At 36.4% G+C, this 15,208-nt stretch overlaps 1 protein-coding gene across 6 annotated transcripts in view; it reads left to right on the top strand.

The window, feature by feature from the left end:
• The window catches only part of LOC106873352 (BTB/POZ domain-containing protein KCTD5), a 192,375-nt gene that overhangs the window by 115,456 nt on the left and 61,711 nt on the right, over nucleotides 1-15,208 (top strand). Inside the window, exon 2 of one of the 6 annotated variants that reach the window (XM_089358641.1) lies at nucleotides 3,391-3,506. The exons of 4 other annotated variants lie outside the window; for them this stretch is intronic. Coding sequence is in view for 1 of the 2 variants with exons in the window: in XM_089358637.1 (XP_089214763.1) it covers nucleotides 12,045-12,083 (39 nt within the window). In the remaining variant the exon portion in view is untranslated. Of the gene's footprint in view, nucleotides 1-3,390; nucleotides 3,507-11,880; nucleotides 12,084-15,208 lie in introns of those variants that run through there. One more of the 6 variants, XM_089358637.1, reaches the window with a different exon arrangement.

Below are 15,208 nucleotides of genomic sequence, written 5' to 3'. Positions count from 1 at the left end.
TCTCATTCAGTAAGTCATTTTCTTCTAGGAACGCAATCAATCTCCTTCTGACAATTCGTTCCATGACTTTGCTAATATGTGAAGTCAGAGAGATGGGCCTGTAGTTTCCAGCCTCTGCTCTGCTTCCACCTTTATGGATAGGACATATGGTGCCTTCCTTCAGCTTTTTGGGAAGTTTACCATTTGCAAGGAAACTCTGGAAGAGTATCCGGAGTGGTCCTGCTAATTCTTGTTTACACGACTTTAAGAGGACAGCTGGGAAACCATCGGGGCCAGTTGCCGAATTTGAGCTCATTTCATTTATGGCAGCTATCACATCTTCCTCTTCAATGTCGATGTAGGTAATGGATGCAGTCCCCTTCTGCTGAGTGCTATTGTCAAAGAAATCAGCTGAGTTCTTTATCTGCATGTGACTCAGAGGAGAGGTGAAGACACTCTTGAATTGTGTACTGAGCACTTCACTTATCCATGTGGGATCTGCAGTCAGTGAGCCATTAGGCAGGAACAGGGGTCATATCTTATACTGCACCGTAGCAGTCTCCTTTGCAAATCTATAGAAAGCCTTGGGGTTTGTTTTTATGCTTTCTACTGCTCTCTTTTCCTTCTCTGCTCTCTCCTTTTCATGGGAGAGTTTAATTTTGTTTTCTATTTCTAACAGTGTTAGTTTTAATTTAGCCCTTTTCCTATCCTCCAGTTCTCTATTTAACTGGTTTGAGACCTTTGTTCTGTGTCTCATAAGGATTTTCCTGTCTCTAGGAATTCTATTGGCATGTTTGCTGGTCTTTCTATATGGCACGTATTTGGTGCATATGTCTTGTATGGTTTACATAAAATGACTTAGTTTGAGGTCATTGTCTTGTATAGAAAGGCTGTCATGCCAGATTTGATTTCGAATCTCTCTGCGAATTGACTTCCAGTCCGCCCCGTAGAAATTCAGGTTGGATATTGCTTGAGTCCTCCTGGTGGGGTGGGTGTCAGTGGGTTGTCTAGGACCATACATAGTTAATTCTATAATGTCATGATCTGAGAGAGATGTGGGCGTTATTTTCACTTATGGATTAGGCTCACATTGTTTGTGAAGCAGAGATCTAAAATATTGCTTCCCCTGGTTGGTTGGAGTATCACTTGTTCCATGAACAGCATGTTGGATAGTTCTAGCAATGATTTTGCCTGGCTTTGTTCATGCAGTGACATCCCAGAGAGGATGTGACCTTCAGGCCATTTAACATTTGGGAGGTTAAAGTCACCTAGGGAAAGTATATTGATGTGTTGGTCCAGATTTGTCAGGACCTCTTCTATGCGTCTGAGGCTGTCCTCAAATTTACCTTCCTGCTTTGCGGTATTTGGTGGACGGTATGTTGAGCATACAACTACATCAATTTCTTTTATGTGTACTATTAAAGTATCACATACAGAGTTTGAGTGTGATAGTAGTAGTCGGGGTGTGACATCTTCTCGGATGTACATTGCAACTGCCCCATGACTTCTATCCCTTCTGTCTGTTCGGAGTACGGCATACTCTGGTATGTTTATCTCCGCATCTGCTATATTAGGTGTTAGATGCGTTTCGGTAAGCACCATGCATATTGCTTGATTGCATGTTACTAGGTCTTTCAAGTATAGGAACTTGTCTTTGCCGCCTGTTCGTAATAGGCCCCGGATATTCAGTAGGAATATGGGTGTGATATCTGTGCAGGGGTTCCTGGTGTTTGCGGTGGCCATCCCTGATCCATCATCTGTGGTGGTCTTGGACAATGGTTCGTGTGGTGTTGACTCTGTACCCTCTGCATCCACGTTAACTGTTGTACCATTTTCTGGGCCACGCTTAAAAAAGCTTGCTGCTCAGCTACTGCAGTTCGTACAGCCTCTGCGTACAGCCTTTTTTTGGGAGCAGAAGGAATATACGGACTTCTCTCTTTGTGAGTCCTGTTGGTATTTGGTGGATTATGTGTACGTAGATTTAAGCTTTCTGGTCTCCCTTTTCTGCGCTCCTGCTTATTTTGTTGTAAGTGGTTATCTACCTTGTTTAGCTGGTGGTGTTTGGGATGGGCAAATTTGCAGTTTCGTCCCTTTTCCCCATGCCAGCAGGTACCATTTAGGTAGAATTTACAGATCTGTTTCTTTTTCTTTTCCTCTGTGTGACGTGTTTGGGCTTGAAGCCTGTTTGTGTTTACCGTCTTCTTGTCTGTTCTCCTGTCTTTGTCGTTTGTGGTGCAGTGTTGGCTGTATTCACCATGGTCATTGCATCCCTCATCAGTGGCTACAGCACTGGTGGCATCTGCCTTGTCTTGGTGATCCGTTTGGTCCTCCTGAGCCTGAGCACAGTATGCAGGGTCTTCACTGTCCATTTTTGTGTCCGTGTTTCTCATAATGCCTTCTAGGAGGTCAAGGTGCAGTTTCACGAGCTCGTAGGAGCGAATGAGCTCCAGTTTCTTTCGATCAATTTGAGCCATTGACCTGTGGAAATTGTACCTATCCAGGCTTTCGGCTATTAGATCATTTGCTGGTGATCCTTTGGCCAGGTTCCATGCGTGTACAAGAAGGCGAACTTCCTCCAGCTGCCAGTTTCGGCGCATCTTCATCTTCTTGTTGGCCTGAACTTGGCGCTGTACAAAGTCTCGTCCTCTGGTATCCATGGTGCACGATATTTGAGAGAGAGAGGTTATCTTAAAGTATATAGAAATAGTACTAGAAAGAAAGAAGAGTATAAAGAGGGGAGGGAGAAGGGAGAATACGAAGTAGAGCGAGTAGAGAGTACGAAATAGATAGATAGATAGATAGAGAGAGAGAGAGAGAGAGAGGATGTGATAGGAATAGAGATGTATGAGAGAGAGAGAGAGAAGATAACTCAAGAGAGAAACAAACAAGACGAGGCAAGACAAAATGAAAATGAAAAGAATAATGAAAATATATACATATATATATATATATATATATATATATATATATATATATATATATGTGTGTGTATATATATATATATATGTATGTATGTATATATGAGGGAGAGAAGATAACTCAAGAGAGAGAAACAAACAAGACAAAATGAAAATGAGAAGAAAAACGAGAAATATATATATCACGGAAAACAGAGAGAGAGGGTGAGAAACAGAGAAACTAAGAGAGAAAAAGTGAAGGAGAGAAGATGGGGTAAGAATAGAATAGAGATTTTGATTAAGAGTGTTAAAACAAGGTGACTATAAGGGAAATTGAGTGAAAACTTTTAATACTTTAAATAAACTAAGAAGAACGATTTTATCGTAAATAAATTTTATCGTAAATAAACATAAAACTATTCTGTGAGAGAAATTACAGTATGTTAACAAACAAGTGTGAAATAGATTATTTTGTCGTAAATTTTTAGAAAGAAATATAGAATATAGAATATAGAATAAAACTTAGTATGTAAATAAACTAAGAAGAACGATTTTATCGTAAATAAATTTTATCGTAAATAAACATAAAACTATTCTGTGAGAGAAATTACAGTATGTTAACAAACAAGTGTGAAATAGATTATTTTGTCGTAAATTTTTAGAAAGAAATATAGAATATAGAATATAGAATAAAACTTAGTATGTAAATAAACTAAGAAGAACGATTTTATCGTAAGTAAATTTTATCGTAAATAAACAAAAACAAAACTATTCTGTGAGAGAATTTACAGTATGTTAACAAACAAGTGAAATAAATTATTTTGTCGTAAATTTTTAGAAAGAATATAGAATATTGAATATATATATATATATATATATATATATCATCATCATCATCATCGTTTAACGTCCGCTTTCCATGCTAGCATGGGTTGGACGATTTGACTGAGGACTGGTGAAACCGGATGGCAACACCAGGCTCCAATCTAAATTTGGCAGAGTTTCTACAGCTGGATGCCCTTCCTAACGCCAACCACTCAGAGAGTGTAGTAGGTGCTTTTACGTGTCACCTGCACGAAGGCCAGTCAGGCGATACTGGCAACGGCTACGCTCGAAATGGTGTCTTTTATGTGCCACCCGCACAAGCCAGTCCAGGGGCACTGGCAACGATCTCGCTCGAAAATCCTACGGAAGCCAGTCAGGCGATACTGGCAATGGCCACGCTCAAAATGGTGCATTTTATGTGACACCCGCACAAGGGAGGAAAGCCGCTTGTGAGGCGCACCGTTTGCTGCCAGGAACCACTAAAGGGTGGGTTAGGGATGCCGTGGCTGATGATGTGCAGACATGCACTGAGGCTAAGACATCTCTGGCTCTACTTGGATGGTGGCCAGGTGTGGAATTCGCTTGCAGAAGAATTCTTACCACAACCAGCCTCCTTGGAGGAATTTACTCCAGATTTGATTCAAAGACAGAACACGACTGGATGGTAAAAACTTGTGCCAACAGGCACTTGTGCTAATTCAAAGGGCGGGCAAAGCCGGCAGCAGGAATACCATCTTGGTATTTTTTTAAGAGCGACGACACTCTAGGGTTCAATGAAAACCAGCTAACCAACCTGTTTCATAGAACTTTCAAGCCAGAGTATTTGGATAATTACCAAAGATCCCTGACTTGGCATTGTTATAGGAATGCATTACTCATTCGAGATAAATTGTCCAGACCCAGCATTCTAGTGTCACTGACATGCCCAAGATGTGGGCAGGGTGAGGAAACCGTCCTGCATGCCCTTGTACAGTGCCTGGAGATTTCCGGTTTAATAATTTACGTTGAATACGTGTTGTTGCATCTAGGAAGAGTACAGCTGAGTTTGTGATAAAGACTGTACCGCCAACCGAACTTTCAAAGGAAGGTGAGGCATATTTTCTCTGCACAGTCGCCGTTATGAAAGAGTGTACCTGGAGGACCAGAATGAAAGGAGTCGCGACAGGAACCTTCATCTCTGGCCCAGGCTTGCTGTATTTCTTCGGATACCATCTAAGGTACAAGATAGGGCTGGAGAGAAGACATCAGTCACGAGGCATATATGAGAAAAGATGGAAGGATGTTGTGCAGAAGTTGGCAGTGACTGTCTCTACTTAATCACTTGGCAGAAGAGTATAGTCTCTGGCCTTCTGGACCACAATCAGTGTTTTTAAAATATATATATATATATATATAGTTGCCAGTACCGCCTGACTGGCCTTCATGAGGGTCACACGTAAAAGCACCCACTACACTTTCTGAGTGGTTGGCGTTAGGAAGGGCATCCAGCTGTAGAAACTCTGCCAAATCAGATTGGAGCCTGGTGTTGCCATCCGGTTTCACCAGTCCTCAGTCAAATCGGCCAACCCATGCTAGCATGGAAAGTGGACATTAGACGACGATGATGATATATATATGTATAAGAATTAAGATTTTTACAGTTACATTTACCAAACCACCTGTTATGTTTACCTAACCTTGTATATACTACAAGGCTCTTTTCTCCCAGACAGTCAAAGGTGATTGTTGACAGTAGAGCATCAACTGTGATGATGATCATCATCATTTAACATCCGTTGTCCATGCTGGCATGGGTTGGATGGTTTGACCAGAGCTAATAAGCTGGAAGGCTGCACCAGACTTCAGTCTAATTTAGCATGATTTCTATGGCTGGATGCCCTTCCTAATGCCAACCACTCCAACAGTCTAATGGTTGCTTTTACATGCCATTGGCATGGGTGCTTTTATGTGCCATTGGCATGGATGCTTTTATGTGCCATTGGCACAGGTGCTAATTGTGTGACACCAGTATCTGCTACAGCTACAATTACACTTGGCTTGATGGGACTTCTACTCAAGCATGGTATAATGCCAAAGGTTTCAGTCATTTGAAAGGTACTTTTTATGTGCCACTGGCACAGAGGCTAGTTATGTGACACTGGCACAGGTGCTAATTATGCAACACTGGCATTGGCCACATTGCTTCCATGAGGCCCAATGCTCAAAAGGTGCTTTTTACATGCCACCTGCATGGGTGCCAGATATGTGACATTGGTGTCAGCTACAACTATGATTGCATTTGGCTTGACAGGTCTTCTCAGGCATGGCATATTACCAAAGGTCTTGGTCACTAGTCATTGCCTCCGTGAGACCCAATGTTCAAAGATCAGGTTTCACTACCTCATCTTCCCATGTCTTCCTGGGTCAACCTCTACAACAGTTACAGATCAGCACTTTTTACATAGCTGTCCTTGTCTATATGCATCACATAACCATACCAGCACAGTCGTCTCTTTTGCACACCACTTCTAATGCTTTTATGCCCAACTTTTCTCGTAAGACACTTACTCTCTGATTTTATGTGGTGTGGAGTTGGTCTACAAACCCCATATATGACTAGCCAACCAAGTTGCTTTACTTTTGTTGATTTGCATGTCTCATTGTAATTCTTTTCAGTTAGGTTATCATGTAGTATTGCGACATATAGATACATATATTGCAACTCCAAAATATGTGCAAGGTGTCCATTGCAAGCCAACTGCAGAAATTTCAATGTTGCTAAACAAAACTCTATCAAAGTTTAACTTTGAGCAACTATTAACGTTAAACATTGATACTCAGACCACATCAGCTCTTTTAAGTCTGATAAACACAATAAGCCTACTTCACTAGCCAACCAATATGTATATAACTGACCATATACATAATTTTAAGAAAAAGCATCCATGCCAATGGCACGTAAAAGCACCCATGCCAATGGCATGTAAAAGCAACCGCTAGACTGTTGGAGTGGTTGGCATTAGGAAGGGCATCCAGCCACAGAAACCATGCCAAATTAGACTGAAGTCTGGTGCAGCCTTCCAGCTTACTAGCTCTGGTCAAACACACACACACATACGCACACACATCAATTTTTCCATCTCACGCCAACTTCAAACGAAGTTCAGTCATAAAACTGTCCATGTCTCTTTTCATTTGACGCCCACTTCAAAAGATCCCTTTTCCCCAAAATACATATTAAAAAAATATTTTCACTTGTCTGGCCATTGATCGAGAGATAAAACACAAACCACCTCCTGCTGACTGCAAAACTCCCGCCAAATTAGCCGCAAGAAGCACACACACACACACACACACACGTCCATTTCATATGTCTTTCACTTTCTCTATGATTATACACATGTCCAATACAATAGCTCTCACATACATTTTCGGCTTCAACAGGTATGTATCTATTCTATAATATAAATTGTTTTTCTATAAGCGTATAACAATTACTTATCCCTTATTTCTTCACTTAGCTTTTATCTTCACTTTTCTTAAATTGGATACGTCTGCTATTAATACAATTTTCCCGTTAATTCTTACAGTTTCATTTTCTGTTAAAGCAATTCTTAATGTCAACTTCTTAATGCCTCTTCTATTTTTTCCTAGCCCCCATACTTACCGAGAACATTGATTAAAACTTTTTCTAATGCAATTCCCCTTTCTTCTGCCATTAACACAACCAGTTGCTCACACACCTTACAGTTTCTCATTCAAACTACATAATACACAGAATTGTCGCATTAATACAGTAGGGTGTTTTGAGGGAGATTTGGCTGCAATTTCTACCAGGTCTACCTACCATGTAGAGGTCTGAACTTATTTTTCATTTACAGATTTGCATTTCAAACATTTAATATAATCTTTTCCATAAATCAACTATCGTAAAAATTTTCTACCATGACATCACATTTTCTATGTATGTGTGTGTACCTTAAAAGATGTGATTAGACAGAGGTCCAATAGAATAGTTCTCAGAAACAGACTACCTAGAAATTCTTTCTTCACAACATCTGAAGCTGTTTCCTGCGAAGATATTTTGGAAAGACTTCCGCCCTTCCCCCCTCCCTATTTCCTCACAAATTTCTCTATTTCAAAACTTTTTTTGCCAAAAATGCCCATTTTCGGATACAAATGACTTATTCCATTGATTAAAACTTTCTCTAATGCAATTCCCCTTTCTTCTGCCATTAATACAACCAGTTGCTCACACACCTTACAGTTTCTCATTCAAACTATATAATATGCAGAATTATAAGGCACAGGGTCAATCATTGCAAATGGTTGGTTTCAATCTCACAGAGCAAGTGTTCTCCCATGGTCAACTTTACGTTGGATGCTCCCATGTTGGCAGGCCACAAAGTCTATACATTTGTGCATCAGAAGGGAAAACGAGAAATGTTGCCTACAAAGAAGCGCTCCACTGAAAAGATGGCATTTCTTCACATCTTCCAAATCACCCAGTCATCTGCTGCCTCAAAAGCTTCATGCTTGCTGTGCCAGCCAACGTAAGTCAATGACACACAACTTCACTCACTCACTCTATCTCACCCTCTTTCTCTTTCACATACACACACACACATACACACGCACGTTCATTTCATATATCTTTCAATTTCTGCTCCCTGCAAATAAAATTTTTACACATACAACTGCTTACAAAAATTGGGATTAATATATAATTTCCTTCTATGTTCATAATTAAATAAATGTTTTAATGATTAGACAGACATCCAATAGAATAGCTCTCAGAAACAGACTACGTACAAATTCTTTCTTCACAACTCCGGAAGTCAATTTCTGATGGAGGGTGGTGGTGAAATCTTCATACAGCTACAGGCTCCAATAATTGAAAGAGGGGACCCGAAATGATAAGGTTGAGAAATGGTGTTATAGATTATGCCTAACCGAAAAACGATCACAGCCACATCATCCAAACAGACCTGGTGAAACCGGGTTTAGCTGGTAGTATAAAATATATATATATATATATATATATATATATATGTTGTTGTACTTGGGGATGGTCATATTGCCAGTTTAGCCAATAAAAACACACACACTGTATATTTGGTGTTAATTTGCTTCAGCATTATATTTCATTATATTACATTAATCCTATTTCGGCCAGAGTTCTTTCATCACACTTCTGTGACCTCATCCACCAGAGTATTAAGGTTATGATAGACTACCCTACTAAACACTCTAACCATAGATTACCTGTACTAGATACTGAACTCTGGCTAGAAACTGCGAATAATAAAACCCGAATCCTCCATTCACACTGCACAAAACCTATGGCCTCCAAATACCTGATCGACCAGAACTCGGCTATTGCGGACAATGCCAAATTCAATATATTGATAGCAGACCTTGTCAGAGTAATGCAAAATGTGTCCTGCATGTGAAACCCTACAGAATTAAAGAAACATATACAACATTTCGTTCACCGCATGCAGTTCTCAGGTTACAGCCATAAAGAAAGGATCAGAGTATACAAAGGAGCTATGAAGAAATTTGAAACAATCAAACGTAACGATAGGAATAGGATTTGCTCACTCTATAGGAGCAAATCATGGAACACCATTGAAAGGATTAAGAAGAAAATAGGGAAGGCCAACTCATGGTATGATAGCCACAAATACCAGAGTGTCATGTTTGTCGACACCACCCCTAGAGCTGAACTGGCGTACCGCTTTAGAAGGGCCCTAGACAAACTTAAGCTAAGAATTAAGGTTGTTGAAAGACCAGGCAACCCTACCAAATCCCTTATCAATAGAACATACCCTTTTAGTAGAACCCCCTGCACTGACAGGAACTGTACTGTATGTAGATTTAGCCCACAAACAAACTGTAAAACCAGAAATATGGTCTATAGTATAAGATGTACATAATGTACATAATGTAATATAAAGCTGAAGCAAATTAACACCAAATATACAGTGCGTGTGTTTTTATTGGCTAAACTGGCAATATGACCATCCCCAAGTACAACAACATCTGTTTCAACACACGATTTCACACCAAAAATCTTGCAAAACAAATATATATATATATATATATATATATATATATATACCACACAGCCACTCCTGCGCCTATATATTATATAGATATATATATATATATATGTAATATATATATATATATATATATATATATATATATAATATAGGCGCAGGAGTGGCTGTATGGTAAGTAGCTTGCTTACCAACCACATGGTTCCGGGTTCAGTCCCACTGCGTGGCATCTTGGGCAAGTGTCTTCTACTGTAGCCTCTGGCCGACCAAAGCCTTTTGAGTGGATTTGGTAGACGGAAACTGAAAGAAGCCCGTCGCATATATGTATGTATATATATATATATATATATATGTGTGTGTGTCTGTGTTTGTCCCCCTAGCATTGCTTGACAACTGATGCTGGTGTGTGTTTATGTCCTCGTCACTTAGCGGTTCGGCAAAAAGAGACCGATAGAATAAGTACTAGGCTTACAAAGAATAAGTCCCGGGGTCGACTTGCTCAACTAAAGGCGGTGCTCCAGCATGGCCACAGTCAAATGACTGAAACAAGTAAAAGAGTATATATATATATATATATACATATATATATATCAGGTATTCTAGTCTCAGCAGATAAAACAGGAAATTTATTTAGACTTGACTACACTACCTATAAGAAACTTATAATGAAAGAACTTAATGCTAAATACAAAGTAACTTCTAAAAGGATTCTATCGGATATTAATTTGAAAATCAAGAAAGTTATGATGGACGATGACTTGGCAGATAGAACTGAACCACTAACACCATGCGAACCTAGAATTAATTTGAAAGACCACAAAAAAACTTGCAGGAAAACCCGACTGTCAGACTTATTTGCCCAACTGGGTCTAACATTGGCAGACTTAGTAAACTTATTCTTGACAATATTTTACCCTTTATAATTCCCAACTTAACATTAAAATTATGGACTGATACTGATGAGGTACTTAACTGGTTTGGATCTATTGATAACACTGGTCATTATTCTTTCATCCAATTTGGCATAAATAGTTATTATTCAAGCATATCCCCAATACTTCTAAATAAGGCTCTTATTTTTGCTAAAAATCGCTCTCTTATTACTAGGGATAAAATCGATATTATTCTGTTAGCTAGAAGAACTATTATTGAATTTGATTAAAAACTCTGGACTCGAGCCGATACTCCAGACAACTTTGATATAGCGATGGAGTTGAGCGACTCGGCCAAAATTACGAATCTAGTAGGAGCGTACCTCTTATATAGCTTAAATAAAGAAATCCTGGAGCTACAGGGCGGTTTATACAGGGATGATGCCTTATTCATCATCTCTGGTAACAATAAATCAACCATTGAAAGAATAAGAAAGAAAATTAGAAAATTTTTTAGAAGTTTCAACCTAAATATTACATATGAATATGGTACTAAGATGGTAAATTTTATAGACACTACTCTAAACATAGACGCTAGATTGTACTACCCCTATAGAAAAGAGAATGAGGTTACAAGATATGTAAATAGATTATCTAATCACTCCCCGAATGTATTAAAATCAATAGTAAAAAGTATTTCTGAGAGAATTACTAAGTTACCTTCTAATATTGATATATTTTTAATTTCAATTCATATCACTACAATGTTGCTTTGTCTAAACCAGGATATGACCAGAAAATTTCTTTCCTCAGTCCTGGTAGGCCAACTCTTTTTGATGGAGATAATAATAATGATATTAGTAATAGTAAGCCTAATAACTTAACTAGTAGTGATGAAAGACTAAATGAAAAGCAACCCTACATAGCTAATATTTTAAGTAATAAGAAGAATAGAGTACATTTTGATAGGAGACTACATACTAATACTAGCAGAAAACCTAGGTTAGATAAAAGTAATGGCAATGTAAATGATATAGTTACTCTACAAAATAATAAGGATTCCACAAAAAAATCTGCAAATCATAATAATAATATTGTCCTAGAAAATAATGGTAATCAAAGCATATCCTGTACTCATTCACACAATAAATTTAAAAGTAAAAATCCTGTCTGGCTTAATATCCCTTTCAACTGTGCGGTATCCACAAATATTTACAAAAAATTTATGGATATTCTACAAAAAAATTTTCCTTCTTCCTACAGATATAATAGAATCTTTTCATGTCATACAGTCCAAATTTCTTACTCTACCCTAATATAGGTACAATCATAGCTAGGTTAAATAGAAAAAACATAAAGATTAGCTAGAATCAATGAAAATAAGAATGGTGGAAATAGTTATAGGAATATAAATAATAATTTAACCAATGTCAGTGGAAATAACAATGACAATAGCAATTATGAAGGTAATAGCAATATACTTAGTCCTGTCAACCATAACTTAAACCAACAAAATGAATATAGTGGTATTGATGTTGAAAGTATAATTGAAGTAAATGGTGTGAATTATGGATCTAATTCATATATGGAAATAGATAATATTAGTATGCCTGATGCTGCAGGAATAATTCTATCTGATAGCACGTTAGAAATGGAGTTAGTAATAAAAGTTATCAAAATAAACCTAATAGAATTAATAATAGGGGAAATAATATTAATCTGAATAATTGTAACAACAATAATGTAAATCTTAGTAATAATATAGGTGTTGTTGATAGTTACACTAGTTGCAATTATAGAAATAAGTCCTGTTGTCCGTTATTAGGCCGATGTCTCACTTGTAATGTAGTTTATAAATGCACATTAAGTACTATAACTGATAATTTTATTTACGTGGGATGTACGACTAATTTGAAACAGCGCATATATAATCACTTGTCGTCTTTTAGACTAAAACATAAGGCAAATAGTACGTCATTAGCAAATAAAATTTGGGAATTAAAGGAAAGTGGTACTAGTTTTAGCCTTAAATGGGAAATTATAAGAAAAGCCCAACCTTATAGAAATAGCAGATATGTATGTGAATTATGTTCCATGGAAACATGAAATTTTTAAACTTAGAAACAATTCTAACCTGATTAATAATAAATTAGACCTTAGAGTATTGTGTGTACACTGTTCTACTCACACTTTTAAATATTTTAAAAAGTAGCAAACTTAAATAATGTGGTATTTCAACATCTACCATGTTTATATTAAGCTATTAATTAGCACATATTTAAATTGCAATTGAAGCTTTATAACATATTTTTGATCTCTCACCTGAATGTATAATCTTCCTGTGATAACTAAAATTTCAACTTTATCCATGAATAGTATACTTTTCACATCACTTCTGCTATTGCTGTTAGTTTTAGTATGTATCTTACTTATTTTTACTTTATTTAACTTAAAAGAATAGAATGTTTTGAAAGTTCTTAATAGTTTTTAATTAGTTTTCAAACCTTGTAAATTTTATTTAATGCCTGACCCTAAAAGATCCGGATCTTTTTGGTTTGACGGGCAACACTTGTTTCTTAATGAAACACTTTCAAACTTGGGATACTGGTAGAATGTGTCATATAAAACATCTTTTTCTCTTAGCCTTCTTAACAAAAATTAGTTCTTAATAAGTTATTTCATGTTAAAGTTGTCGTATTTCTGTAATTTCAACCAATCACTGACGTCTATTCAGCTGAATACAGTTAGTGCTCTTTTTATAAACAATAATTTTTACCAGTGTCAAGAGTGTTATTCCCTGTTTAATTATATCATTATTCCCTAGTAAGGGTTTAGGGTTTTAGGGTTATGGTTGGGGTTAGGGTTAGGGTTATGAGTGAGGTTATGGCAAAAATAATCATAACCTTAACTGTAATCCTAAAACTAACCCTAACTCTAAAACCCAAACCCTAACCCTAAAACCCTAAAGCTAAAACCAGTACAAACGCACGAACGATGTCATAAATAAGAGTAACATGGGTAGTTGTTGTTGACAAACAACTGCACTAATTTTATTCAAGGGAAAAGATCCCATGACACCGTTGTTTACATTCCACGACATTAATTGTTTTCACCTCAATAGACGTCAGTGATTGGTTGAAATTACCGAAATACGACAACTTTTTACATGAAATAACTTCGAATACAAGAAATTTTATCTGTTCTATAATACAAAATATACAAGTATACGAAGTTTGAAAGTGTTTCGGTACCAAAAACACTACATAAAACATTAATGAAAAATGTTGCCCATCAAACCAACAAGATCCAAAGATCCTTATTATTCCATTATTCCATGGCTTGTAGTGGTATTGTTAATGTTATTCTATGGTTGACTTAAATAAATCTAATCGTTGTTCCATTATTATTCTGAACTTGTTGACACAAGTTCCTGATCATTTAAGATAATGTAATTAAACTAGTACATAATTATCATGTTCTCTATTAATTGTTTGAACTGCTATTGTATTCTTTGTTAATCCCAACCATTCATTTTATTAGGTTCTTAAAACCTTGATGAGCCCATTATTATAAACTATGTAAATCCTATATATTAATTCTTTACGTTAGTTATAAAATAAATTTATCTCTTATATGTCCTTTAAATGATATTAGATATATAAGTTTTAATTTTCACCATTATAATTCTATGTTAATTCCAATCATTCAATTTACCAGTTTCTTAAACCTTAATGAGTCCATCATTATAAACCATGATAATCCTATGTATCAATTCTTTTATAGTAGTTATAAGATAAATTTTATCTCTCATGTGTCCTTTAAATAATATTAGATATATTAGCTTTAATTTTAATTTTAAGATAATTTAAAATAATTTTTAGTCCAATATATATAAAAACATTTTTTAACTTCACATCTTATCGATGGTTCTTTATATTGATATAAATAAGTATACTTTACCAAAGCTTTTTAAATTAACACTCCTTTTTTTAAAATTAACACTACTTCGTGGTTTTTGCATACTGAATGTATTGGTTAATTACATCACTATTATTAACATTTTAATTAAGCTAATATTGGTATCTCAAAGTTTGTGTCACTAAAACCAAAAGAATCTTTATAACCATATCCATGTATACTGTTTACCCCTTCCCTTTCCTTATAAGGAAAAGGCTGGTGCCCTCTTGAGCTTTAAATCATTAGGTCTGATTAAATGAAACAAAAAAAAAAAACAAATAAAATCAGTGACAGTTAAAATTCTGCTTAGAATTAATTACTAGCCTGTTGGGTCTGACTAAGTCAAAATGTTTTTTTGTATTCTTCCTTCCCACTTGGATTGTGTAAATGTAGTTACAATAATATGTCCTTCTACTGAAATGAAATTTCAGTAAATTTTCTGTATCTTTGTGCACCTGAAGATTGCTCTGCATTTTACATTTAATGTAATGCTCACATTGCTGAAATAACTGGAGTCACATGAAACAATCATACTGCATTAACCTTGAATATCCTTGTTGCTTATTTTGATTTTTATATAATATATAATATATGTGTGTGTGTGTGTGTGTGTGTGTGTGTGTGTGTGTGTGTG

This window comes from Octopus bimaculoides, chromosome 10 (genome assembly GCF_046866305.1).
Source record: "Octopus bimaculoides isolate indiv1 chromosome 10, ASM4686630v1, whole genome shotgun sequence".
NCBI classification, from domain to species: domain Eukaryota; kingdom Metazoa; phylum Mollusca; class Cephalopoda; order Octopoda; family Octopodidae; genus Octopus; species Octopus bimaculoides.
The sequence above is the reverse complement of the archived record's forward strand: the minus strand, read 5'-3'. Positions and strand labels throughout refer to the sequence as shown.